The following is a 26692-nucleotide window of genomic DNA, read 5'->3' as shown; positions in this document are numbered from 1 at the left end:
ACTTCAAAAAAAGTGTTAATCAAAACAAACTCCTAGAGATTGCATTAGTCATCCACTGGTTTATTAGAGATTATTTGTAACCATGATAAGAACGTGGACTTTGGATTTTCTAAATATACAGAAGGTGGAAGAGTATTGAGCAATTTTTCTCATTATCTCGCAGAGTAATCTCGCAGGGTGTAGCATCGCTGAACTAATGGCCCTCAAATAGTAACTTATCTGGGTTGCTCAGGGATTCTTGCTGTACTATAAAAAGACATTTGGCAATTAGCAGTGTGTCATATTAGAAGCACAGCAGTTTACTAGAATGTAAATATGCCAACATACTTCACTTACAAACTCTTCAATGGCATCTGGTTCTAGAAAACTGAGCAGATAATTTAGAACATCACAGATAACTAGTCATTCTAAATACCATAATGCTAAAGCCGTTTTTTCTCAAGATGGGAATACATAGCATTTGCTATGTATTTCTGTTGGGCGTTTCACCTGACCTCTCAGAGCTTTTCGAAAAAGACTAATTAAGCAATGAGGGCTCTTTTGCTGAAGGTTCCTTGGGTAGATTGCACCCATTTTGCAGTGAAACAGAGAAACACACATCATTTGGATCAGTCTGAAAGATAATTTCTTGACTGGAGTTTTGCAGTCTGAGTTCTGTGCTTTTCCATTCTTTTCCCCAAGCTAATGAACATTTTTAAAACGCTGCTTCCCCACCTTCATAAGAAATTGCCTTGTCAGCGTTAGGCTTCTACACCTTCCTCTTGCACCACTGGAGCAACTTGACTTTTTCCCCTCATCTTTGCACTGTGTTGCAGCCTTGCTTGCCGGATCTGTGCAGAAGGTGATGTGCCTGATGATACCGGGGCAGGGTTGGTGCTGTCTTCTTTGATGGCTTCCAGCTACAAATGAAGTCTGGCTGGTCATCATCTGAGCAGCATATGCTGTATTTAGGACTGGGGGGAAATAGGTCAGGACGCGGATGTATTGATTTACATTTTCCAGAGTGTTACAGACTTCCGTACAGGCTGCACTGGACTTGACGTTTCCTCTTGGCTGTAGTTGTTGTACTGTCATGAGTAGCCTGCTGCCTTCACAGTTTAACTAAGCTTAAGTCAAAATCTGTAAGCTGATCCTGGGATTGATCCGTGCTGGTTTTGGGCACCTTTAACAATACCCGGCTGACAAAGAGGTATTACTGCTGACAAAGAGAAAAGTGCCTTTCTGATGGACCTGCCAGTTCTTGGTTCCTTCTTAGATCTGTGGTTTGTATGTACTTACGTGGGACATGTCTCTTGGGCAGGTATTGATTAGACAGATCCTCGAGGAATCACAGGTGTCCGAGTAGCAGTGGAGCAAACAGTCAATTAACACGTCCCTGTGCAGACAGAGCTGGGAGCGTCCTGTAACTCCTGAGTGTTTTGTTTCATTGTTCCAAAGAACTACCTTTATAATGTACACTATTTTAACAGAAATGGTACTAGCAATATATTAATGTTAATGAAATAATTTCTTTTCCAACATATTCATAGATAGAACCTGACCACTTTTAATGCAAATGTTCCAATAGAAGATGAACAGAGTGCTGAAGCACCTCTGCGATGAGGACAGGCTGAGAGCATTTGGGTTGTTCAGCCTGGAGAAGAGAAGGCTCCAGAGAGACCTTATAGTGACCTTCCAGTACTTGAAAGGGCAACAGGAAAGCTGGGAAGGGATTTTTTATGAGGCCGTGGAGTGATAGGACAAGGGGGAAGATTTAGATTAGATATTAGGAAGAAATTCTTCACGATGAGAGTGGTGAGGCCCTGGCCCAGGTTGCCCAGGGAAGCTGTAGCTGCCCCATCCCTGGAGGTGTTCCAGGCCAGGTTGGATGGGCCTTGGGCAGCCTGAGCCAGTGGGAGGTGTCCCTGCTCATGGCAGAGGGTTTGGAACTGGATGATCTTTAAGGTCTCTTCCAACCCAAACCATTCTATGATTCTGTGATTTATTTTTGTAGAAGAATATCTGTTGCTCTTTTTGATGTTTTTCCTAAATAGAAATCATGCCTTAACTAGTCATACTATGAAAAAAAGTTCATAGAATTAGTAGGAGGAAAACAAAACAAAAAAACCCCACAATACCCCAAAACTCAGTGCAGGTCAATGCTTGAGCTGCTGCTCCCAGTGGTGTTCCATACTGGAGATCTGGTAGACCATACCAAAAGGTTGTAATGAAGTGGAAGTTAAAATATTGGCTTTTGACCATTAGGACACATACATAGAGATAATCATTATCCTTTGAGGAAATCTGATATTTAAACTTGGTTGGTCTGAGGGAGGGTGGCCCTTTGCTTTGTGTATCTGAGGCATAGGTTTGATTCTCACTTTCTTGTTCTTTAAGGTGGAAAGGAAACTGGGAGTGTTATTAAAAGCTAAGCTTTAGTGACTGAGGAATGTAGCTCCCAAAGTTAAGAGACTCCCATAACTGACTGGGACTGGAGAAGACTGGAGCCTCATGGTTTACAGTGTGATGTGAATCCTTTATGCTCTGTGTGTGGCAGGGGACCTCCCGAGCCAGTAAAGGACAAGTGTTAATGGAGTAAATGACAACGTGAAGTATTTAAGAATTGTTTCTATATGTGAGCTTAAAACCCCTTTTTTTCCCTTCTTTTCAGAAAGAAGACACAGCTCCTCCAGCAAGCCGCCTTTGACTCCTCCCTCCTCTTCAGTATTTTCCCTCATTTCATCTTTCCCTTCAAAAAACAAAGGAAGCAGTGGAAGTGGGAGCAATCGTTCATCCAGTGGAGGTACTAGTGCATCATCATCAAATTCCAAGTTGTTGAAATCGCCCAAAGACAAGCTGCAGATCAGCGGAAACAACAGGTTAATGCATCCGGTACAGCATAACAAAGTTCCCCATGATAAAATGTGAGTATGTGTTTTGCCAATGAACTAAATGTCATTCCTTGCATGGACACTGCTATATCAAAACATTTTCATTTTGTTTTGAGGGGATTTTGGTTTAAGAGATAATCACTTTAAACTCGTCTAGATCTTTTCCAGCAGCCTAGTCTAAGGTGATAGGTAATACCCATGACCCTGTTGAACAAGAACTCTTGCAAACTGCATTATAAATCACTGTAAATAAAGGTCTTTTTACTAAAGACTCTTAATTCTTTGATCTAGTCTGCGTATGCAGATTAGTCATAAGGGAGTTTTAGCTCTGATTCAGGTGATTTTTCACCCGCACAGGTGAGGTTGTAGAACTGGTAATGTAATTTACTGGATATAATGGGCCCATTCTCATAGCTTTGGTGATAGCTGTATCTGTGAATCCAAATAAGTTTCTGAAGTCCCTGATGACTCTCTGAAATACTTATAAGAAAATGGGGAAAAAGAGGAAAGAAGAGATTATAGATATCATAGAAAATGTGAAAATAGAAAAAGATTAGAGTAAGGTAACTAGGACTAAAGGAGGAAGGTCTGCATTTGCATTGTGAATAGATCAGAGTATTGTTCAGTAACAACATGTTTTATGTACTTTTTGTAATTATGAATATAATTTTCAATTTCACCCCCTTTGTTTTTCATAAATAACAGTATGACTCCATCTGTCAAAGTGGAAAAGATTCATCCAAAGATAGATGGTGCCCAACTGAAAGCTGCTGTTGGTCCAACTTGTTCTACTACTGTGAGTTCCTCAATAAAGACTGGCCTTAATTGTCCCTCAATACCAAAGCCACCCTTGCCTTCCCCTGGACAGATACTGAATGGTAAAGGTCTTCTCTCTGTGCCTCCATTTTTGGAAAAGAAACCTGAAGAAAATACAAATAACAGGAAATTTTTACATAAAAGATTGTCAGGTAATTGTTTATTATTTATTGTATTCCTCTTAGTAATGTGAATATAGAAATACATATATTGAATATATAGAAATAAGTGTCAGAAGTAAATTAAACACTTCTGTAACACTAATGTGTAATTAGGTGTCTTACGTGTTAGAATTTAAATCTATAACTGGACATACTCTTAAAGGATGCAAAGACATTGAAATGTAGTTTTGGTTTCAGAAACCATGGAGGCCTCAATGGCCTGTCAGTTCTAATAGTTTAAAATTACATTCTCTTACTGTCTTTAGGTTTTCTTTTCCTTCTTTCTACATGGAAGGTCCAAATGTCCATAGAAAACAGAACAAGTAGCACCTCAAACTCAATGATGTAAACCCGGTCTGCTCTTTCCGCTTTTTAAATACAGTGACTTTGAGTGACACTAGAATGGTAGAACCCCACCTTCTGTCACAGTTCATGTTGATGGTGACCTCTTGACCTGACACGCGGGACCTGCTCCTCCTTTGGGGTCCCGTACAGCTGTAAATTTCTCCGTTCTGTTTGTAAACCGGGGATCTGTATTTCAGCACATCATGAACTTGCCAAGAGCAGAGAAAAATGTATTTGTACAATTTTATCGTGTATTTTTATTTGTGCATTTGCCTCTGTTACGTTTAGTCAATTTTTATAATGAAAATAAATGTTAGTGCTTAAAAATGTTTTTGATAACTTCTCAATACCATCTACCTTTGACAGAGAGAGAATTTGATCCTGATATATACTGTGGTGTCATTGATGTGGAAACCAGGAAACCTTGTACTAGGTCTTTGACATGCAAGGTAGGATATCATAATCGGAATAAGATTATGTGAAGTTTTAATTAAATTTCCGAAGGAATATGACAGAAAGCAGGAAACTACAAGTGTTTGCTGTCACTGATGACCACTGTAAGTGGTACCTCTCAAAACACATTGCCCAGAACCAAGAAGGAATTGTTTTTGAAGTTCAGTGAATTATTTATTCCAAAACATATTTCTTAAAGTAACCTGAGATTTGTGGTTTTGTATAATCCCTGTGAACATGGATATCAGCATGGGACAGGTAGATTATGTTGCTCCATGTGTAGGTAGTAGGAGGTCTGCATGTTCTTTTTGGGGATAAACTTTGGGTCATAGAACATTAATTTTAAATTTCCTCATGAGCGTTAAAAGTATAATTGGTTTATGCAGCATTTAAATAAATCAAACTCTCCCCTCTGCCCCCAGCAGTGTCTGCAGCAGATACTTAGGGGAGGTGTTTGAGGAAACGCTAATGCTGCTTGAGGTACAGCCAGCGTGTATGTATGAGTCTTCAGAAAAAGCCACAAAGTTTGCCTAGGGGTCAAACCCTACATTAAACAACCAATAAAAAACTTTCCATCAGATGAAATGTGTCCTCTGGCTGAAAAATCTTGGGGTCAGAGGGTATTGCTTAGTCCCAAGGATGCAACACACCAGATCCCCTGCAGCTGTGTAACAGGTAGCTGCTTCCCTGCAAAGCAGCTAAACTGTCAGCAGGGACAGCCTCTGGTAAATCAACCACCTACGGAACAAAGGTGCACAAAGCTGGTACTAATGACCCGGAGGAACTGAACTTGAACATGTTGCCCTTTTGGAATTACCAGGGGGAGGCAATCGTTTTGCTAATAGAGGAGGGGAAAAGCTTCAAGATTCTGTGAGAGAACTAGGCAAATCAAAAGTGTAAAAGAGAAAGGAAGTAAAAAAAAGTTTCTTGCAATTCCTTGTGTTTTTACCTACTCATAAAATGGCTTTTGGAATTGCTGTTGGTGTCTGAATTATGTAGTGATAGTTTTTACCTACTGAAATGAACCCAGTCAATCCTTTTATGCTATATGAAAACAGATATTGTATGTGATTTAATGATTCAGAAAAATAATGTCTATCTATTTCAATTTACCTAGAATTTGTGCCATAAATACATATACACATTTTACTATGTGTAGCATTCAGGACATTCAAAGGACTTTGAGTTCTGTCTGACTGGATTCTGCTGTATGTTTTTGCATTCCTTCATATCTATTTGATTGCGTTAGTTTTTGAGGAATACATTAGTATGTAGAAGAAAGGAAGGTATTTTTGTAAATAGTTTTCGTGTCTCCCATTAAAAGTCTGATTTTAAACACCATTGTGTTAAATATTTTCAGAAGTGAAAGTAAATATTTTGTATTTTTGGTTGTGTGCTAGTTGGCAATTAAAAAATTGATGTAAAAAGCTTTTCAATTCTAGTCTTAACCTGACGAGAACGTGGATAGTTTCTTTTCTAAAAAGAAATTTGAAAGTAGCCTTTTACTGGATTGCTGGTTGTTAGTATTTTGTATCAGACAGGGATATAATCATCCACAAAGCAATTTTAAAGGTTGTTTTCTAAGTATTCTTCTGTTGATTGCCAAACCATGAGTGTGATGGTTTTCTCCAATCTAGAGCTCTAGACACATGTTTTGCCTGTTTAATTTCTACATATCTCATAGCCTGGGATTAATGATTTATTCATGGTTTTGCAGACACATTCCTTAACCCAGCGGAGGGCAGTACAGGGTCGAAGAAAACGATTTGATGTGTTATTAGCTGAGCACAAAAGCAAAACCAGGGAAAAGGAACTTCTTCGACATTCGGATCATCATCAGCAGATGCCCCCTCTCAGGGAACCACATCCCTCACCTACTAAAACTTCCCAGGAGCTGCACCAAAATTCTCATGGAGTTACTCTTACAGAATCAAAGCCTTTATTACCTAATAAACCCAAACCTCACCCCCCCAGTCTTCCAAGGTAAGAAAGATCTGCAGATCCAAAGGTATGAAATTAATACTGGTATCCTGATCAGGTGTATTTGGAAAAAACAATGTGGATCTGTTAGACGGGGCAGTGATTTTGCTCTGGGCCTGGTAACTGTCTGCAATTAGCAATTACAAGCTGAGCTGTAAGTCGTGGCAAGGAGGGTCTGGTGTTTGAAAGAGGAAAAGCTGAACTTGCATCGATGAAAGCAACTCGGCACCGATTAGGCAATGCTGCTTTTCCACGGGCACCATGCCTTCTGTTGTTCCTCTTGGTAGATGTGTGGTGAGACAGTGGAAGATATAGGAATCTGTTAATGTAGCTTTCCTTCTGTCAGAATAATAAGCACTTAAGCCTGGATTTTTCACTAGGCTTAGTTCAGTGACCTCTTTACTGCTTGCCTTTCCCAGGCCTCCAGGCTGTCCAGCCCAGCACAGTGGGAATGCCCCGAGTGAGTCTCCTTCTGTCCACGAGTCCCCGCACCCTCCCTTGCCTGCAGCTGAGCCAGCATCTCGGTTATCCAGCGATGAGGGAGAATGTGATGAGAAAGAAGAGCCTGTTGAAAAACTGGATTGTCATTATTCAGGTCATCATCCTCAACCAGCCGCGGTATGTTTTCAGTAAAAGTTAACCTTGGTTTCTCGCTGGCTCTGAAAATGGGAACAGATTACTGGAGGGTTTTGAGCCTGGTTTTCTATTGGATGTCTGATCTATTTTTTCTTAGATTTTAAGAAAATTATTTTGTTACCTAGTAGGCAGTGAAGGCTTGAGTGTAGCTGCAAAGTAGATGTGTTAAAGAAACATGTTTGGACTTTACTTTCCCAATCCAAAAGAAGTCAAAATATCAAAATACTGAAGATTGAATTTGTATTGGCTTTAAAGGGCTGTAGTTCTGGAATAAGAACATGTGAATAGTGACATTTTGTTATTAGACTTTCACACACACACAGACACACACACAAAAAAAAAAAACCACATATTTTTTGCTCAAGGTGACAGTCATCACTGTAAAGGAAATGTGTGCTTTTAATGTTCTCTGCCCAGGGAACTCATGGCTGCCCCATCTCTGGAGGTGTTCAAGACCAGGTTGGATGAGGCTTTGAGGAACCTGATCCAGTGTGTGGTGTCCCCGCGCGTGGCAGGGGGTTGGAACTGGATGAGCTTTAAGGTCCCTTCCAACCCGAACCGTTCTATGATTCTATGAATATTTAAATCTTGATGAAAGTTAGTTAGTCTAACCAAAAGCACAAGCTTTATTGCCTGGCCTTTATTTCAAGTTACCTCCTTTTTTCAAAACAGACTATGAGCTGGTAGCTCATAGCTCCTCAGGAGTAGATGTCATAAATATATATTATGTTTTTACACACACACACTGCTATCCTTCCCTGTTTAATCAGAGGGATTCAAATCTGACCACTGCTTTTGGTTGTAAGTATGGGAGTATCAGATGGGAAGAAAATTATCCCAGTATACCAAGGCCGAGAATTTTAAGTAGTTGTTATCCCATAGAAATAAAAATTAGAACATATATTTTTTTATCCTTGATTTAATCATCTAAAAGCATATTCATTTTGCAATATGTATTCATTGTTATTCAGAGAGTTGTTACTGAATGTAGAAGACACCAATAAAAATCTGTTTTTTCAGTTTTGCACATTTGGTAGCCGGCAAATTGGAAGAGGTTATTACGTGTTTGACAAGCGGTGGAACCATATTCGATGTGCACTTGACTTCATGCTGGAGAAGCATCTTAATTCACAGATGTGGAAGTGAGTAGAAGTGAAAGAGTTCTTATTCTTGCTGGTATTTGTAGAAATACATGAAGCCGGTGGTTCTACTTAAAGAGCAGTAATCTTGTGTTCAGATTAATTGGGTCAAAGGTTGATAGTTTATGCTTTGTATTTTTTTTTGTAACAATTAACTTGATTTAATTAATCAACCTGAAGATCAACCCAAGTCACTAGCATTACTAGTCTGGGTATCATTCCAAAGAGTGGTCACTACGTAGGTTTTTGCTTGTTTTTCTCTTCACCTGCAGGAAGATTCCTCCAGCATCCAGTAACACAGCATCAGTTCGTGCACCACATCGGACAAACTCGATGCCTGCCTCACAGTATGGTGTCAGTGCAGCAGGTTTCCTCTTGCCCACCACGGTTATGTCGTCGCCAGCATTGGTATCTCCTTCCTGTGTCTCTCTAAATAATAAATCGGTACCATCACATGGAACGACACTAAATGCCAATCCTGCTGCTTTGGGTGCAGTGGATCCTGTCTGCAGTATGCAATCAAGACAAGTGTCTTCATCCCCTTCAACACCTACAGTGCTTTCCTCTGTACCTTCACCTATGCCCAGCAAACCTCAGAAAATGAAATCCAGCAAATCTTTTAAACCTAAGGAATCTTCTGCTGGCAGCGGCACCTGTAACAGTCCCGGCAGCGTCAGTAGCAGCAGCGGCTCAGGAAAGAAGCGTAAAAACAGTTCCGCACTGCTAGCACCTTCTCATTCCACAGAGTCCTTTAGAAAAAACTGCGTGGTTAACTCTGGAAACTCGGGGACCTCCTATCATCCCTCAGTGACAGCTTCGTCCCACAGCGTTGGCCTCAACTGTATGACTAGCAAAGCTAACTCTGTTAGCCTCAAACATGACCAATCAGGGAGGGGTCCTCCGACTGGAAGCCCTGCAGAATCCATAAAGAGAATGAGTGTGATGATGAACAGCAGTGACTCCACGCTCTCCTTAGGGCCGTTCGTTCATCAGTCCAGCGAGCTGACTGTGAATTCGCACAGCAGTTTTTCACATTCACATACTTCCCTCGACAAATTAATAGGAAAGAAAAGAAAGTGCTCACCTGGTTCAAGCAGCATAAACAGCAGCAGCAGCAGCAGCAAGTCAAACAAAGTTGCCAAATTGACATCAGTGAACAATGTTCATACGAAACACACTGGTGCAATCCCAGGGACGCAAGGACTGATGAACAACTCTCTTTTTCATCAGGTAGGAAATTTTTTCTTGAGCTAAGCCAGTGTGAACATGCCTTTCCACATGCTTATATTGCGTGTGGTCACTTGATTATTAGCTGGCCAGTTCCAGATCCTATTTGATTAAAATGCGGTGCTCTGATTTGTCCATTACTCGTTTGGAGTGGTTTTATAGTACATTTACACAAGATTTTTATAAACGCTGTCATAAAGGGTAGCTTTTTTTTTTCAAAGTAACCTTAAATACGACATTCCAGTTCCCTAGGCGTTGCCTGGGAGTTGCTGTCAGATGAAATTCAGTCTCACATTTAAAAAAAAATAGTTTTAAAAGCCAGTCTTGCCAGGCAGCTGTGGAGCTGAGCTGCGTGTCTCAGCCCAGCTTCTTGTTTCTGCATCAGTCTACAAAGTGGAACATAATGATGCTTATAACAGAACTGTGATACTGCGATAAAATAAGCCTATTATCCCAAGGTGTCATTGACTCACTTCTTAGTAATAAAGAGATTAAATCTTATAAATAAGTTAGAAACCTTTTGAGTCAGTAAAGCAAACAGTTTTACTATAAAGGAAGCAGATGTCATGAATGTGTAAGATCCTGTTTTAAAAGTTAGTTTGGGGGTTTGTTTTTTTTTAAACAAGTTACACTGGAAAAGTAGTGTATGGGGAGAGAAAGTTCTTGGTAAGTTAGAATGAAAGAGAATTTAGAAACCGGTAGCTCAGACTTCTTCTTAACACTGTTCAAACTGACTTTGAGGGGATCACTTGGAGGGCTCAAGATAATTTGAATACAGGTTGAGGAGAGAGTAGAGGGTGGAATTTTGTGGGGAGTAGCTCTAGAACTAGATTTTTTGAGATTAAAAACCCAAGAAACTTTGTTTCCTCTGGTGCTAATAACCTGCAATCTGTGTACCTGGAGAGCTAGGACATCAGCAAGAGTTTTTTTCACCAGGGCAGGTTCAGATTAGACATTGGGAAAAATTTATTCACAGAAGGGGTTCTCAGGCACTGGAACAGCTGCCAGGGAGGTGGTGGAGTCCCCATCCCTGGAGGGGTTTAAAAGATAGGTAAATGGGGTACTCAGGAATCTGGTTTAGTAGTGGACAGGTACGGTTGGACTTAATATCAAAGATCTTTTCTAATCAAACGATTCTATGATTTTTCAGAATGGTTTCTTAGTTTTCAGTTTCAGCCATAGAGGAAGATTTTCACCTTTGTGTTGTGTTTACGGTAACAAAAAAAACCTTCAGATGGCTAAATTTGGGGTTGGATATACTGTTTCAGCTGTGGAATATAAATAAAGGAGAAATATAATTTGAAATATAAACTTTGGAGAGCTTTAGCCTGACATTTGTCAAGTCTCGGAGAAGCCAACCACCCGCTAGCAGGGTTGCATTGTGCCTGCTGATTCTCCCCAAATTACGCTTTTGTTATCCACAAAATATCGTGGAAGGGCAGCTGCTGTAACAGCCTGGATCACTCATCCCTCTCTTTCTTTTGCTTGCTCCAAAGCCAAAGGCACGTCCCTGAGAGCTGAACGCACCATGGTGAGAAACGAACTGGACAGTTTTCACTACAAGCAAAACCTCCATCTGGATTTCTGGACTCCAAGATGCCTTGAGTTTTCCCAACTTCCCATGGTCCTCAGGTGTGGAAATCTACTGGACTGTCACTTAAACAAGGAATTTCCCTGAAGCCATGTCTGTAGCAGCGCATATACTAGAAATGGACACTGGATGAAGTTCAGCCACATCATTGCTCGTATCAGTGTTAACAGTGGTCTGGACTGTTGGCTACAAACCTGTGAGATTTTACTTACAGGAGTCCATCCTCTTGCCACTATTTGACATAGATGGGCTGGGCAAGCGAATGTTTTTTGGGGGGAAATAAACGTTACTGTGGACTTATTTTTATACTGATGGTGTCTTTTGTAGGTGATAGCTAACCAGACAGACACCCTCAATGGAGAGGACCCCGCGACAAGGGGAAAAGTGTGTGAGGCACAACGGAAAGAAGCCCTCAAGAAGGGAAAATGGCTTTAGTGTTTTTATAGCAATGTTCCTGTAATGGAATATAAAAATAGCACAATTCAAAAAACAGTCTGTGTTTTGCCCAGCCTTTTGCAAGTAATTTGGGATAAGAAGCTATCAGGAGTTTAAAAAACAAAACAAAACAAATCCAACAGGAAAAAACAAAGAACTTGTTTGAGGCCATCGCTCAGAAAACAAGTATAAAAATGTCATACTTGCATGATACAAAACCTATTTTCTATTCTTTTGAATGAGATTTGATTGCAGGAAAAAATAGAAGTTAATTTTGTTTTTTAAAGAATCCAAAAACATCAAACGGACAAAGGCAATTAACCTCTAAAACTGTATGCCCAAAGAACGTATTTATTGACCTATGCTGTATACCTTAGGCCTTTGCTATTTAAAAAAACAACTATTGGTTACATTAGGCTGGGTTTGCCTCCCAGCCGGTAAAAATAGCCCGTCTAAAACAAAGTGTTTAAAGTATTTAACTGTTTTCTAAACCCCATAGAAGTTAGTTTCTTTACGCCGTGTTTGTATAATGGAATCGTTAACTGTTACGCTTCCAACTACTCGGTGAGATCCTGTGTTTGCATTCTGGACTAAAGGCCAGTTGGACGCAGAGTTCGCCCTAAGGTGCCAACGTTGCGGCCGGCTTTGCGGACAAAGGGGCTTGACACTGTTTCTACAGTCCAGTCAGTTTTTCTTGAAATTATTTTGTCTTGCTTCAAAACACCTCAAAAATGAATTCTGCTAAAGGGCTTTTTGTCTTATGATTTGATTCACCTGGGTGTTTTGGTTCAGTTTTGATACATCAGATAAAGTCTCAAACTGACTAAATTTTTATTAAGGGGGCAAAGCAAAGGAAGATGAATTCCTAAGTGAGACGGTATTTTTTTCTGCCTTAAAGGGGCACCAGCTGTTGCTGAGATGAGACAATCTGAGCCTGTCCGGTGGTTGGCGCAGCCCAGCCTCTCCCCAGTTCTGGAGGCAAGCAGTACATCAGGGAATCCAAAGCCACTCGGAGTAGCAGTTGCTGAGTTGTTTACCTAATGATGCTTTCAGTTCTTGCTAGAAAGTCATTGTTATACAGCAAAACAACAAGAAGCCTCTATGCAGACACTTTAGCTTTGAATCAATAGGGAAGATCATGCTGAGAAAGCAACACACTTTATGCAAACTTTAAAAAAAAAAAAAACCCAGACAACTTTTCAGGAACAAAAGGATTTGTATTTGGTTAAGATGCCCTGTGAAAGGATTGTTAGATCCGCAGTTGGTTTAAGGTAACGGGAACCCAAGCGATGTGCCTCATGGAGAAAGCAAAGCATATGACGCCCGGCACGTTTAGAGTGAGACCCAGGCTGTGATGCAGTCCCCGGGGCAGAGCTTCCCCTCCAGGGCAGCGCCAGCCGCGGGTGTAGTTTGACTCTTGGTAGGCACAAAGGCAAAGGAAACAGAGATTTGGCAAGATTGAATGCTGGCGAGTTTGTGATCAAACTCTCCTCTGTTCTCTTAAAGTTCCGTTGATCTGAAAACATAAATGGCAAATTCGTGCTCCTTCGATAGCACGCAGATATGTTTAAAATTGAATTCCCGATGGCTGCTCGTAGAGAGCCGGAGTCTGCAGTCGCCTGCGTCGCATGGGTTGAAGCCATTGGAAGTCAAGAGTTAGAACATGGTAAATTCTGTCTGCCCTTGAGAACTGACCTGCTTAAATACTGCTTGTAACCAAGATCTAAACCATAGAGCATCGTTCCTGAAGCTTTTATTGTCACGTAGTTCTTACTGTAAATAATTAGAAAGCTTAAATTTAATTTTCCTTGCAAAATTGAATTTGCAGTGGCTGGGTTGTTTCTAGACAGATTTTGGTATTAATTTAAGAGATACAGTTTTTATAGTCTTTCCAACGTCTCGTTACGACTCCTGCAGTTTTCTTAACCTAAAAAATTGCTGCAATGATGAACAAAGAATTATACAAGGAAAAAAAAAACCATACTTTTGTATCTTTATTTTGGAATTTCTTGTTCTATTATAAATATTGAAGTATCCCTATTTCAGAAGACATATTTTGTTAATTGATTGTACATATTTAAATATGTATTTTTGCACAGGTCTTTTTTTCTTATATCCAGTTTTGGTACAATTGAGATCATCTAGTATTTATTTATTAATTAATTAAAAAAAAAAAAAGCAAATACCTTTTTATAATTTGAAGTGGTTCACTGCCAAGCCAATAGTTACCATGCCTACTCTGCGCCGCAAGGGATGCCTCCCTCTTGTGAAAGCTGTGTCCCTTTCCATGTCTCGGGAGCGGATCCGTGCGAAGGATCGGCCGGCTCCTGTGGCACGAGCCTGTGCGCGGGACGGGGGCCGCAGCGGGCGATCCAGCATTGCTTCTTGGTTGCCTGAGTCCCAGCAGACCACGTCCAGTGAAGTGACACAACTGCTTCTCTTTTTTTTTTTTAGTGTCGGTGTGCGTGTGTGTGCGTGCGCATTTGTGTGGGTCTCACGTGGTTTAAAACTAACGGAAAACTGAAAGTGCCTGATATAACTCGTTTTAAGCTTGGACTGTTTAGACAGCTTCTCCTTAAAAGACTTGAATGTTCAGTTGAAATTTCGGAGCTTGCTTTTTCCACCTCTATATAATGTATGTGTGCATATATATATATATTTATGGGTGCGTGTAGAGATATGGACACGCATACATATATATATATATATATATAAATATTCTGAAATTAATGAGATGAATTGACAAAAAAAAGTGAATGATGCTGGCGGCTTTTGTAAAATCTTCTAATTCGAATACCTTGTGTTGGAACAATCCCATTGATGGCTCATATTTAATGTAACACCAAGGGTTTCAAATGTGGTTTGAACCTGCAGTCTGTTTAACTCTCCCGTTTTGGGGGGAGGGAGAGGGAGTTATTCATTCATGGATGAAATGATTTAGAGAATGGTCGAAATAGTTGGTATTCCAGGAAAACAAAACAAAAAACACAAGTAAGTACCTCTTAAAACCATTAAAAAACAAAGATGTGGTTTCCAAATGGCATTTCTAAGGCAGTTGTCTTCCTGTAAGAGTTCTCTTGCCAAGGAATCTCTCTCTTGTCTTTCACTCGTTCTGTCCTGGAGGAGGGAACTGGGCTTAGAAAGATTCTCAAATGTTTCACTGCTCAGCAGAAAAGAATCATTTTTACCTTTTGTGCAAGATATTATATGTTTTAAAGATAATTTTAAAACGAGCACTACACAACGTCAATGTGAATGTAGGCCTCGACAGCATCTTGCTCAGTGTTGAGCCTGGTTCTAAAAGCAATCTCCTGTGTAAAATGTGTGAATAGTTTGATAATTTGTATACGTAATCAAGAGCATCTGATCAGCTGAACTCGGTGTTGGCTGCTGTACAGTACATGAACAAATGTCATGGGATAGAAAAATTACTTTGGATATTTAAAAGAAAAGTAAATATATAGTCTATTTGTTTTGTAACAAGTTTCTGTAAATAAAATAATTTATACTATTTATAAGAAAAAGTTGTGCTTTGCTTCATGAAAAAGATTAGTTTGTTGAACAAACATGTTACTAAACAAGGCAATAAAATTAGGACTTTTCAATAAATGAGGTTGGTTGCATGGAAAACATCATATGTTTCTGCTTCATTATAAAATCATTCACCATTAAAGGACAACGTGATCTGTGTCGGTGCCTATGTGAACTGATTTCAGAGAATTGGATGTGGTCAAATTCTGGCCCCATCCTGGAGCCTGGTGTGAGCGGCTGCAGAGGCGGCAGCACGGCTGGATCCGAGCACACTGTGGGTCTGGTACCTGGATGGAGAGCTGCCGGGTCGGTGCCGTAGTGTCTTCCATGGGCAGAGGCGTTTCCTTGCTTACGGTTCATGCTTTATGTGGTTTTCCAAGTAGAACGATGCAAAGCGGCTTTCACAACCCCACATGCAGGATATTGAATGATCCAGTTTAATTTGTTTTTTCCTCCCCAAAAAAGCATCCTCCATGTTGTGAAAGGGGCTGGTGTGTGCGTGCCGCAGGCTGGATGCTCCTGCAGGCTTTTTTCTGTCTGCGATCCACGTGGGGGTGGGTAGCTTTTCAGGAGCTGCTGGTAAATCCAGTACTGCTTGTGCTCATGGCGTAGGACCTTACGGCTGCATCCATGGTGATGCTTCCATTTCTCTTCTCTTCTCTTCTCTTCTCTTCTCTTCTCTTCTCTTCTCTTCTCTTCTCTTCTCTTCTCTTCTCTTCTCTTCTCTTCTCTTCTCTTCTCTCTCTTCCTCTTCTCTTTCTCTTCCTCTTCTCTTCCTCTTCTCTTCCTCTTCTCCTTCTCTTCTCCTTCTCTTCTCCTTCTCTTCTCTTCTCTTCTCTTCTCTTCTCTTCTCTTCTCTTCTCTTCTCTTCTCTTCTCTTCTCTTCTCTTCTCTTCTCTTCCTCTTCTCTTCCTCTTCTCCAAACTTCTCCAAACTTCTCCAAACTTCTCCTTAGTATTTAGAATAAATCCTACAAGATACAAGTGGGTGGTTGGGCAGCAACCAGGTTCTGCTTTGCCTTTTTATAATGAGCACTTCTGATATTTCTACGTTTAACTTACCTTTTGCGTGGACTGAAGACTTTTATTAGTTTTTGTCTCATCCTCTGGCAAATATCTTTCTTTTCTAGTAACGTTTTCTAATTCCTGCCTTCCCTGGGAGCGGTTGGCACCAAGGCTGGTTGTGCCGGGCGGCACACATGGCACAGCACGGACTACGCAGAGCAGAGCTCTCCTCATCACATACAGGCGAGTTCGTGACTCTCAACTGGCCGCTTCTGCTTCAGGATTGACTCTGTTAACTCTGTATTCTGTAAAACCGGTCAGGTGAAGACAGGTAAGGAGGACAGTTGTGTGTGTTCTGTATAACCTTAAACTTTGTGGGTATCTGTGAGCTCGGCAGGTCTGGAACATTCTCCCTCTGCCTCTCTTTCCTGTGTTGGGCACCGCTGCTGTCCCCCCGGCCCGGAGCTGGGAGCCCCGGGCAGGGAGCAGAGGTGCTCGGTGGGCGATCGCTTCTCTCCGTGCCTTGGCCTGTTCACTAAAAGGCATGAAAAATGCCTTCTGGCCACGTGCTGGAGTAGAGTCCCACAAACACAGGCTTCACTCAAGCAGATGGAAGAGAGTTTCTCTCCCGTCACTGATTGTCTTGTGGGAAAGTACTCCGGTTTCTATCCAGGATAGAGTTACCTGATGATGTTTGAGCCTGGCAGGGCGTGAAATGCAAATCCAAGTGTCAGAGCTTCTCTCTGAGCATGGTTTTGTGCACATGTGCATATTGTTGATGCCCTTTGCATTTCAAATAGAAACTTGATGTGTCCTTTACACCTGAAGCTGTCAGCCTTCTCCTGGTGGAGATGTGTTAGGCTCAAAGGCTACGACCTGCCTCCAGCAGGGAAAAAAACTACTAAATCCTGGTCTTAGCCCCACAGCATGTGCGGCTCCAGGGCACAGCTGGCCTGGCTGGTGGACCTGGCACCCCTTGCCTCCGTACACTGAAGCACTCCAGCTACTGAAATAACCAAAACAAGGACTCGGAACTGACTCTATTTAAATGCAAATTCCCGTTGGTTCATTATTATCACGTTCTGCTGCAACAAATAATCAAACACACGTGGCTTTGTAGGATCTGCCGTGGGACTCTGACAGAATGCTTTTCTCAGGGCTTTGGCTCAGAACTGGTATTAGCTGCTGGATTTGGTCCTAACGAGCAGCATGGGATCTTTGTCGTGGAAAAAACAACCCACCAAGCATCAGGGGAATCTCAAAAAGCCTTTTCTGAGGTGGTTCAAAGTAACCTGGAGTCAAACTTCATTGCGACGGATGAAAACTGGCCTGAGCGATGCAGTCAGAGGAAGAGCCTTGTCCAAGCTGTGGGGAATGGCTGTCGATGACATCTGCAGCCACATCAGTACAAAAGCTTTCTCCAGTATCCACAGGAACAGCACACTGCTTCTCTCCAACAGTGCTGCAAATCTTCTTTGTTCTGTTTTTGCAGCTGAGCTCCCTTCACCACCCATCCCTTCCTGTCCCCAACAGGTGCCTTTTTCAAGAGTGAATGTCCATCTTCTGTCTGCAAGGCTGGACCTTCAACCCCACCACAGTGAGCCAGAATGGAGCCGTCGGCAGCCCGGTGAGCCAATGAATGGTCACACACAAACCAGATCTCAGCCCTTCTTTACTTTCACACCAACCCTCCAACACGCCGTGTCCTGTCCGCTCCCTCCTGTGTTCCCCCAGCTTGATGGAACTGCGACGTGGTGGAAAGCAGCCTCTGTGCTGTGGCTGGATCTGGAAATCTATGCCCGATTCTGGCTCCCTTGTTGCTGGTATGAAGTCAGTATTCCAAATCGGAATTGGAGAACGGCATTATTTCAAGGAACTGCACAAGCTTAAATTACGAGAGAGAGAGAGAATTACAGCTTTGGCATGCGGACTATAAATCTCAGGAAAAGTGGCACAAGCGAGGCGTGAACATGTGTGTCTGGAGTGCCCCTGGCCATGGAACAAATGGAACTCATGAGGTGACATAAACTTAAGGTAAAAATGACATAATTGTGGGGACAGGAGATGATAACCTGAGGTTACTGCAGGGCTTAAAGGAAGCAGAAATCCTATTGCTTCTGAGCAGATGTGGAAATTGAAGTAGGTGGTTAACAATGATAGAACAGAAAAAAGATGGTCAGCTCAAGGCCTGGCCTCCCCGGCCCCTCAGTGTTCCCACCCTTTGGAAAGGATCGTGTACCACATTACTTTTTCTGTTTTCAGGATGTGAGACATCAATAGCCGCTCTGGCCATGCTGTGCGCATCCAGTGTGGACGTTGGGAAGTGCTCCCTTTCCCTGCAGCTGCCCAGCATTTGATCCCACCGCTATTCAGTGTGGCTGATGCCAAGCTGCTGCTGCTGCAAGCCTTGCAAGTGTTCAGGTAAAACTGCCGTGACATTCTTGCCAGGCCTTAGCCTAAAAAGCTTTGTCAAGCTCTGCAGGTTCTGCCCAGATCCTCCTTTAAAGAACATAGGCTGGGGTGAGGAAACAAGCAAGGTAAGCTAGGATCTTTAAACTTTTAACTTTCTACATAATGCTAACATCTCAACACAAAGATTCATACTATAATTAATCTACTGGCGGCACAGTGAACATTAACTCATGCTTGGCATAGTAAGACACACACACTTCTGTTTTGAAGATCCTGATTTTCTACCTACCAGAGCAGAGGACACCAGGATCTGAAATGCCAGATTCCCTCAGAGTGACAGTGGTGGTCAGAGCAAAATGAAAAAGGAAAGCTCTGTACATAACTTGCAGCAAACTCTGAATCTTTAGTCTTTTATTTTCCTCACAAAGTAGACATTTGGGGGGTTGCCTACGCTAACCTTGTTTTCTTAAGTTTCTACTCCCTTCAACTTACCATTAAAATTACGCATGGGCATACATAAGCTGAATGGGGATCCCGAGATCTATTTCACAAAGTTTTGATACAGCTTACGCACTCCTCTTATGCAACTGGCTCTTTACACCTTTGATTCAAATACAAAGTCTTAAAAAAGCAAGCACTGAATCGCAAGCCATCAGCTCAGTCTGCTCACAGATCTTGGCCCTGTTTTGCTCTTCAGTGCTGAACACACAGGCAAGTAAAGGAAGAAAGTATATTACACGAGATCACCAACTGTATCATACATTTAATAAATGAACTGGGATCCATACACCAAAGAGAACATCGTTTATATAATGAAGTGAAAGTAAAAACACAACCTCTCCCTCTAGTCATTTTTTTACCTACAGTATTCCAAGTTATACAATATATTTATAGGTTACTTCCAAAATGTTTTAAACATCTAAATTTTGCATTCACTTGCATTAAAAAATTACATATTAATTACTCTGGAAAGTTTCTGAACTCTGTTTAGCAGCAAATCTCCTTTCTTGATGGTTTCTTGGTACTGCCAATTCTTGCTGTCAGGCCTAGAAATTGAGGAAAAAAAGAGGTTTAGAAGTGCGAATATGCTTTACACTGAGTTACGTACATTGCTGTAGTGTCGTCAAATCATACAGAACTCAACTAGGCTTTCAAAAACAGTTTCTAGGAACCGTGAACATACCTGTTAGTCTCTACAATCTCATTTACTTTATCTATTTTGCAGTGTAATCGCCCAGCTGCAATAAATCTTGAGAGCTCCCTAGAAAGCATAAAGAAAAAGTGTAGTTAAACCCTGTTTCATCAAGGACTTGCGGACTGAACAGTACCAAACCAGCTACTGCAGAACAGCACTACACATGGCAGTTTGAAACAGCAGCCTGTTTTCATGACAGTGGATTCATTAGAAAAATCTTTTAGTAGTTCCCTACTCTCTAATAGCTCTAAATATGCTGCTTTTTTCATTATCATTTTGCTTCATCAGCTGGGGGTCTGCAGCAAGTTACTGACGGCAGGAGAAAATATTCCTGTGATCAACAGTAAGACAAGTTACAACTAGTAATAAATAACTGGGAAGCGTAAAAACAAGTGCAACTTTAAAACACCTACCATTGAATTGAATTGTTTCTGTTTTTTCTTGAAACACCATTCATTCCTGAACACCTCAAGCAGCAGTTATATTTCTGTAACACTTTTCTGTGTTAGAAAATCTGAAACTTCTCTATCATAGAATCATAGAATCACCAGGTTGGAAAGGACCCACTGGATCATCGAGTCCAACCATTCCTAACACTCCCTTAAACCATGTCCCTAAGCACTTCATCAATCCATTCTTTAAATACCTCCAGGGAAGGTGACTCGACCCCCTCCCTGGGCAGCCTCTGCCAGTACCCGATGACTCTTTCTGGGAAGAATTTTTTCCTGATATCCAGCCTGAACCTCCCCTGGTGGAGCTTGAGGCCATTCCGCCTTGTCCTGTCCTCAGTCCCTTGGGAGAAGAGCCCAGCTCCCTCCTCTCTACAACCTCCTTTCAGGTAGTCATAGAGAGCAATAAGGTCTCCCCTCAGCCTCCTCTTCTCCAGGCTAAACAACCCCAGCTCTCTCAGCCGCTCCTTGTAAGACTTGTTCTCCAGCCCCTCACCAGCTTCGCTGCTCTTCTCTGGACACACTCCAGAGCCTCAACATCCTTCTTATGGTGAGGGGCCCAGAACTGAACACAGTACTCAAGGTGCGGTCTCACCAGTGCCGAGCACAGAGGGAGAATAACCTCCCTGGACCTGCTGGTCACACCATTTCTGATCCAAGCCAAGATGTCATTGGCCTTCTTGGCCACCTGGGCACACTGCTGGCTCATGTTCAGTCGGCTGTCAACCAACACCCCCAGGTCCTTCTCTTCCGTGCAGCTCTGCAGCCACTCTTCCCCCAGTCTGTAGCACTGCATAGGGTTGTTGTGCCCCAAGTGCAGGACCTGGCATTTGGCCTCGTTGAACCTCATGCCATTGGCCTCTGGACCGCTGGGCCAGCCTGTTCAGATCCCTTTGCAATGCCTCCCTATCATCCACACTTCCACCCAGCTTAGTGTCATCCGCAAACTTGCTGAGTTGCTGAAGGAATGAACTTTTAAAGCCAAATAACTTACTGATCTATGAATTCTACGCTGACTCCAAATGCTTCTGCCATGTATCCTAGTGTCAGTGACCTGTACGACTCCAGGAGCTGGCTATAGGCATGAATTCTCATTTCCCGTACGTAATATCGATAGTGAGGTGCAAACAGCCAATCTTTTTTCATCTCTTGCTCTACAATAGCTGAAAAGATAAAAAAGAAAAGAAAGAAAATGAGTCAGTAATCTCTCAGAAACTTAAAATATCAGTTATGTAAACCAAACACGTTAACATTGGTTAACAAGCAATCAGTGCGAACATCACTATATTGTATTCTTGTGTTCTTCATGACAGGAGAGGCATTCTACATGGAAGAGAAGTCAGTTCATCTAATCTGCATTCGTTCTGGAACCAGAAGCAGTAACAGGCAAACAATACTGCAACAAAGCCAAAGATCACATTTGTTGGCACAGAATTCCCGCCTTGAGGTGTGAGTCAGTCTCCCCTCTGCTGCAGGGGACCCCTCGCTGAGGGCAGGTGCTGGAATCTGCTGTCACCCAGGAGCAACCCGGTGCTGGGAAACAAGTGGTGCTTGGTGTGTAAATGCCTGAAGAAACGTGCTTAGGCATGGGAGAAAAAACGCTGCCTTTTGCTCTTCATCTTCATCGGGCCTGGTCTTCCATGAAAGGAAAGGTTCTTTTTTTTTTTTGCTTTTTCTAAATATCTTTATTCTCTCGTATTCTAGATTTCACAGAAGGAAAACAAGCAGTCTGAGAACCAGCAAGAGCGAGAGTTTTCTGAAAAACTTTTCTCCAGCAACACCCTTTTACACAGGGACCAGAGCAGAAAGCCAATGGTAACGCCAACAACAAAAACCCTCTGTGCAATTTATTTTACAGGTGGAGATTTTGGAGTCTTTGGACTACAAGTCCTACAACTTCTTTCAAAGCTAAAACCTTTCAAAGCTTTCCCATCTGACCCGGGTCTGCAAGTAAGACCATTTTCCACAGCCATTTTCAAAACACTTTCCCACCTCATCAATGGGAATTAAAAAGAACTCTGTATGCAAAGGCTGGTTGATTGGTTTGTTTGAAAAATCAAACAGCTGCAAATGTCAGGTCACTGGTTAAACAAACACATTATCTCGTTTACTTTTTCTACTGCATGAAGTAGCTCTAATTTGAGACAGCAGCTACTCCACAGAAGTTGTGAACGTTCCAAAACAAAGAACTGAGGCATGTGAAACGTTGTGGGAAAACATGAGGCCTTACCTAAAGACTGGAAAAAGGCTGCGTAACGGCACTCATAAAGAGAAAAGAGATACTGTCGTACAGCTGGCAAACTGTGCAGCACTTCCAGAATCTCTGCTCCTTTAATAACCTGAAAGCAAACAAACATGATTAAATACCACCATTTTCAACCTGGAGATAAACAGGTTAGAGAAAGGCCGTGCTTGTTGGAAGCAGCGTTTCCATTTACTTTCCTTACCTTTTCCCTAAGGTCAGGCCTGTCTAAGGCAATCATGCTGACATAGACCGTGTAGGTTACAAATGTTTTGTAATCCATAAGTTCATAGGATGTAAATGTTGAAACTGTATCGAGGAAGAGCTCCGCTGCTTGTTTGAAATCTCGGATAGCTACGCAGTAAAGGCCCTGGTACACTTTGAGACGATTTCTCCTGTCCCAGTCTCCTCCTTCTTCTATTAGACTTAGAATAGAACAAAAAGAAATATTGGCTATGTATTATGGAATAAGCTACATGAAAAAAGTACAGTAGATCAACTGATACCATCTGATCAGAGAAAGAATGATCTGGATTATGTTACAACTTGTTGAAAGAGCCTGGGCCTTGTACAGCTGCCAGGGTAGAGAGTGGCTCCTTTGGGACAGGAGAGGCCAGCGCTTTTGCACAGGGTACGTTTCAACTGAAAGAAAACGTTTGCAATCTCTTCAGTAGTGACAACAGTCTTTTGAGATGTACACACAAATTTTACTGTCAGTCTCAGCTGTGGCAACATATTTCTGTGGCCTTTGCTACTAAAAATCAGAGCTGTCCAACTAGCAGCACAGCCAAAACGTAAGAGTTGCCCACTTTTCAAGAATTAATATTAACACAAAATTGATGTGGTCATAAGCAGGAGCACAGGACAAGTTGAAACCTGCTGAGAAAATGCACAGATAATCACTGCCCAAGGAACACAGTAACTAGGAAGATCCCCTGGGAAGAAGCCTTGGTCTCTACTGGAACCACTGAAGTTCAAAATGTTCGGAGCATAAGAGACACAGAAGTTAGCAGTGGAAACAAGGGAAGGACAGCTGCACCAAAGCCCTCTGCACTGACAATCCTGCACTACACTTTGTTGTATAACCTCGTCGCACCCAACATTATTTGTCTTTTAACAGTCACAGACCAGAAAAGTGAGGGATGGAGCAGGCTATGAATTAAAATCAAGCCAGCTGCTAGAGAACAGCCAATGTAAAACACCAACCTTACTTTTTTCTCCCCCTCATAAAAAACCCAGGCATGGAAGCTCTCTGGTACAAGGCAGCACCCACCCCACCACTCTGCGACTTTATCTCACAACCAGCCTTAGACATTTCTTGACAGAAAGGGGTTTCTCTTCTGTTTCTTTAGTTATGATTTGTGTCCAACACACTCCCACCATCCCAGTGGTACCTTTTTGCCTTTTCGATGTTCCGTGTGATAAGGTCATTATCCATATAAAACAAGCCAATCCTTAGGAGATAGAACACGATATCCAGGCGATGCCCCAGTGCCACTGTTTTGTCATAAGTCTTGCGGAAGGCAGTCAGAGCTCCCTCCTAACAAGACAATATTTTCTACTGTAAGAATGTTAAAAGCACAAGGAGTATTTGCAAAATGTGTCTCCTAAGGACATGCCTTTTGTCTTCTGCTGACAGTTGTGACCTCATCAGCTTCTCACAAAACTTCAGCATTACATATTCTGAATAATCTTAAAGAATCAGAGTTTAAATCAAGTTAAAAGAGCCATTCCTCATATATCTTGTAAATCTAGGGACTACAAAAATCAACACTGAAACCTGAAATTAAGTTGCACTATGTAAATAGTTTAAAAAGTCTAAATACAGAAGAAAAAGAAAAAATACATCTCTGAAAGGAAAATAACTTTGTTCCCTTTCAAGATAAAAATGTTTTCTTTCATGGGCTACTTGTTTTTTTTCTAGATAATTAAAATTTCAGTAACACCCTTCCCTGTCTCCCACCCACATGTCTGGGTTGTGCCACAGAGAAAACGCACTGTAAGTCAACCAGCACTTGCTGGAACCTGCCTGGCCAAAACGATTACAATGCAGTGGTTTTATGAGTCCATAAAGCATCTGCCATGAACCAACCTTGTCCCCAATCCTGCACAGGTACTCAGCTTTGGCCATCATTGCATCTCGGATTTCGCTCTCCCCCAAGATCTTTTCTGCATCCTCTAATTCGTTGTCAAGACGTTTCAGTTCTTCCTCATTAGCTTTCTTCATTTTGTTCAACAGATCCGTGTCCACCTGCCATTCCAGAGACTTGCAGAGCGCCTCGTAATACGGAGCCATGTCTGAAAGAAAAGTAGGAAGGCTTCCGCTGTTAATAGTCGCAACAAGCATGTACGTGTTTCCAGAGCAGAGCACTACGGACAACACGGCTGATCTATGCTCAGTTATCTAGTGTTTCAGCAGGTCTTCTCTGTCCTGCTTCATTCTGCTGATTCTTTCGCATTGCCACTCTCCTTACCCCTCTTCCCTTACTATTTATCGGACCCCGGTACTCAACTCCTACCTTTTCAAACACCTGCATGACACTAACAGAGGACAAAGCTGGGGACAGGGCACTGCACCAGCCTGTCCGAACACCACCAACCCCAGATGACCCCCAGCCTCTGCCCCCATCGCTGCCCGCGCCCCAGGGTAGGCTGATGCTCTCCTGCTGGGAGGAGCGCACCCCCCCCACACACCTTACCCACACCCCATTTATTCCCATAGGATAAATGAGCCAGACTGTTTCCTCATCCGTGTACACAGGCCTCTGTATGGACAGATAGACCGACAGCCACTCCCATCCCAGGGGCAGGGAGAGAAGTCCCTTGTCCCCTGCAGGATGGACAGGACCCCCCTGTCCCCCAGAGGATGGACAGATGCCCTGTAGGATGGACAGGACCCCCCTGTCCCCTAGAGGATGGGCAGATGCCCTGTAGCACAGACAGGACCCCCCTGCAGGATGCATATATCCCGCCCGCCCCACTGCAAGATGGACAGATGCCCCACAGGACAGACAGATCCCACTCCAAAAACATGGGCAGACCCCCCCTACCCCTAACAGGACAGACAGACCCCCTTGCCCCTAACAGGACGGGTAGATCCCCCTCCAACAGGACAGACAGACACCATTGCCCCAACACTTGCCCCCCCGCAGGACGGACAGACACCATTCCTCCCACATCCCCCCCTGCCAGATAAACAGTCGCTCCTGACCCCCAACATGACGGACAGACCCCCCCCCGGCCCCAAAAGGACGGGCAGACATTCCCCCATCCCCGCTGGACGGACAACCCCCCCCCCCCCCCGCACTCACTGTGCAGCCGCACGGCCGCCATGAGCTCGTCGCGCGCGGCCGGGTCGGGGGCGCGGGGCCGGAGGCTGAGGAGGAAGCGGAGCTGGGCGATGCGGAGGTCGGGGTTCTTGGGCAGCCCCTCCTCCTCCAGGTTCTCCAGCGGCATGGCGGGGCGGCGGCGGGTCTCGGCTCGGCGCGGGGCGGCTCGGCGGCGGCGCGGCCCGGTGACTCAGCCGCGACCGACGGAAACGGCGCCGCGGGACAGCGCCCCCTGCCGGGGGGAGGCCGCGCGAACGGGGCGGGGCTATGCGGGGGACTGGGCTATGGGGGAAGGAGCGGGGCGGTGGGAAGGGACGGGGCTAAAAGGAAGTGTTATGGGAAAGGGGCGGGGGCTGAGGGGGAAATGGGTGGGGCTTCGGGAAGGGGCGAGGCGACGAAAAGAGGCGAGGTTATGGGAAGGGGCGTGGCTAGGGAAATAGGCATGGCTTCTGGAATGAGTATGGCTCCGCGGAAGGGGCGGGGCTGGGGAAAGGGACGGGTCTTCGGGAAGGGGCGGGACTAAGGGTAAAGAAGTGGGGCTATGGGAAAGGGGCATGGCTTCAGGAAGGGGTAGGGCTATGGCGAAAGGGGCGGAGTTATGGGGAAAGGGGCGGGGCGAGGGAAGCGTTGGGATGTTGGGAAGGGCGGGGCTTTTAAGGGGCGGAGCTAGGGAAAGGGCGGGGCTAAGGGTAAAGAGTGGGGCTATGAGAAAGGGGCGGGGCTTAGGGAAGGGGCAGGGCTATGGGAAGGGGAGGTCTTATAGAGAAAGGGGCGGGGCTGATGGTGAAAGGGGGCGTGGCTTGACGGTTGCATGAAGGGGCGGGGCTGCGGGGACGGGGCGAGGCTATAAGAGCAGTTAGGGGCGCGTGCATGGGTT

The 26692-nt window shown here is 43.4% G+C and overlaps 2 protein-coding genes across 4 annotated transcripts in view; one reads left to right on the top strand and one right to left on the bottom strand.

The window, feature by feature from the left end:
* The window catches only part of ATXN7 (ataxin 7), a 90304-nt gene extending 75008 nt beyond the window's left edge, over positions 1-15296 (top strand). For all 3 annotated transcript variants that reach the window (XM_054076485.1, XM_054076483.1, XM_054076484.1), the window contains 8 exons: positions 2651-2903; positions 3576-3838; positions 4559-4641; positions 6363-6628; positions 7045-7243; positions 8282-8403; positions 8673-9630; positions 11124-15296. In XM_054076485.1, coding sequence (XP_053932460.1) covers positions 2651-2903; positions 3576-3838; positions 4559-4641; positions 6363-6628; positions 7045-7243; positions 8282-8403; positions 8673-9630; positions 11124-11141 — 2162 coding nt within the window. In that variant the 3' untranslated portion in view covers positions 11142-15296. The remainder of the gene's footprint in view (positions 1-2650; positions 2904-3575; positions 3839-4558; positions 4642-6362; positions 6629-7044; positions 7244-8281; positions 8404-8672; positions 9631-11123) is intronic.
* Positions 15297-19346: 4050 nt separating this feature from the next.
* PSMD6 (proteasome 26S subunit, non-ATPase 6) lies at positions 19347-26035 on the bottom strand. Its single transcript, XM_054077048.1, has 8 exons — positions 25798-26035; positions 24579-24784; positions 23881-24026; positions 22692-22911; positions 22475-22583; positions 21239-21407; positions 19784-19861; positions 19347-19646 (listed from the first exon to the last, which is right to left on the bottom strand). Exons 1-8 carry the CDS (start codon positions 25940-25942, stop codon positions 19550-19552), a joined length of 1170 nt encoding a protein of 389 aa, XP_053933023.1. The 5' UTR covers positions 25943-26035; the 3' UTR covers positions 19347-19549.
* Positions 26036-26692: the final 657 nt, after the last annotated feature.

This window comes from Cuculus canorus, chromosome 11 (genome assembly GCF_017976375.1).
Source record: "Cuculus canorus isolate bCucCan1 chromosome 11, bCucCan1.pri, whole genome shotgun sequence".
In the NCBI taxonomy this organism is placed as follows: domain Eukaryota; kingdom Metazoa; phylum Chordata; class Aves; order Cuculiformes; family Cuculidae; genus Cuculus; species Cuculus canorus.
Note: the sequence above shows the minus strand (reverse complement) of the source record. Positions and strands in the feature narration are given on the sequence as shown.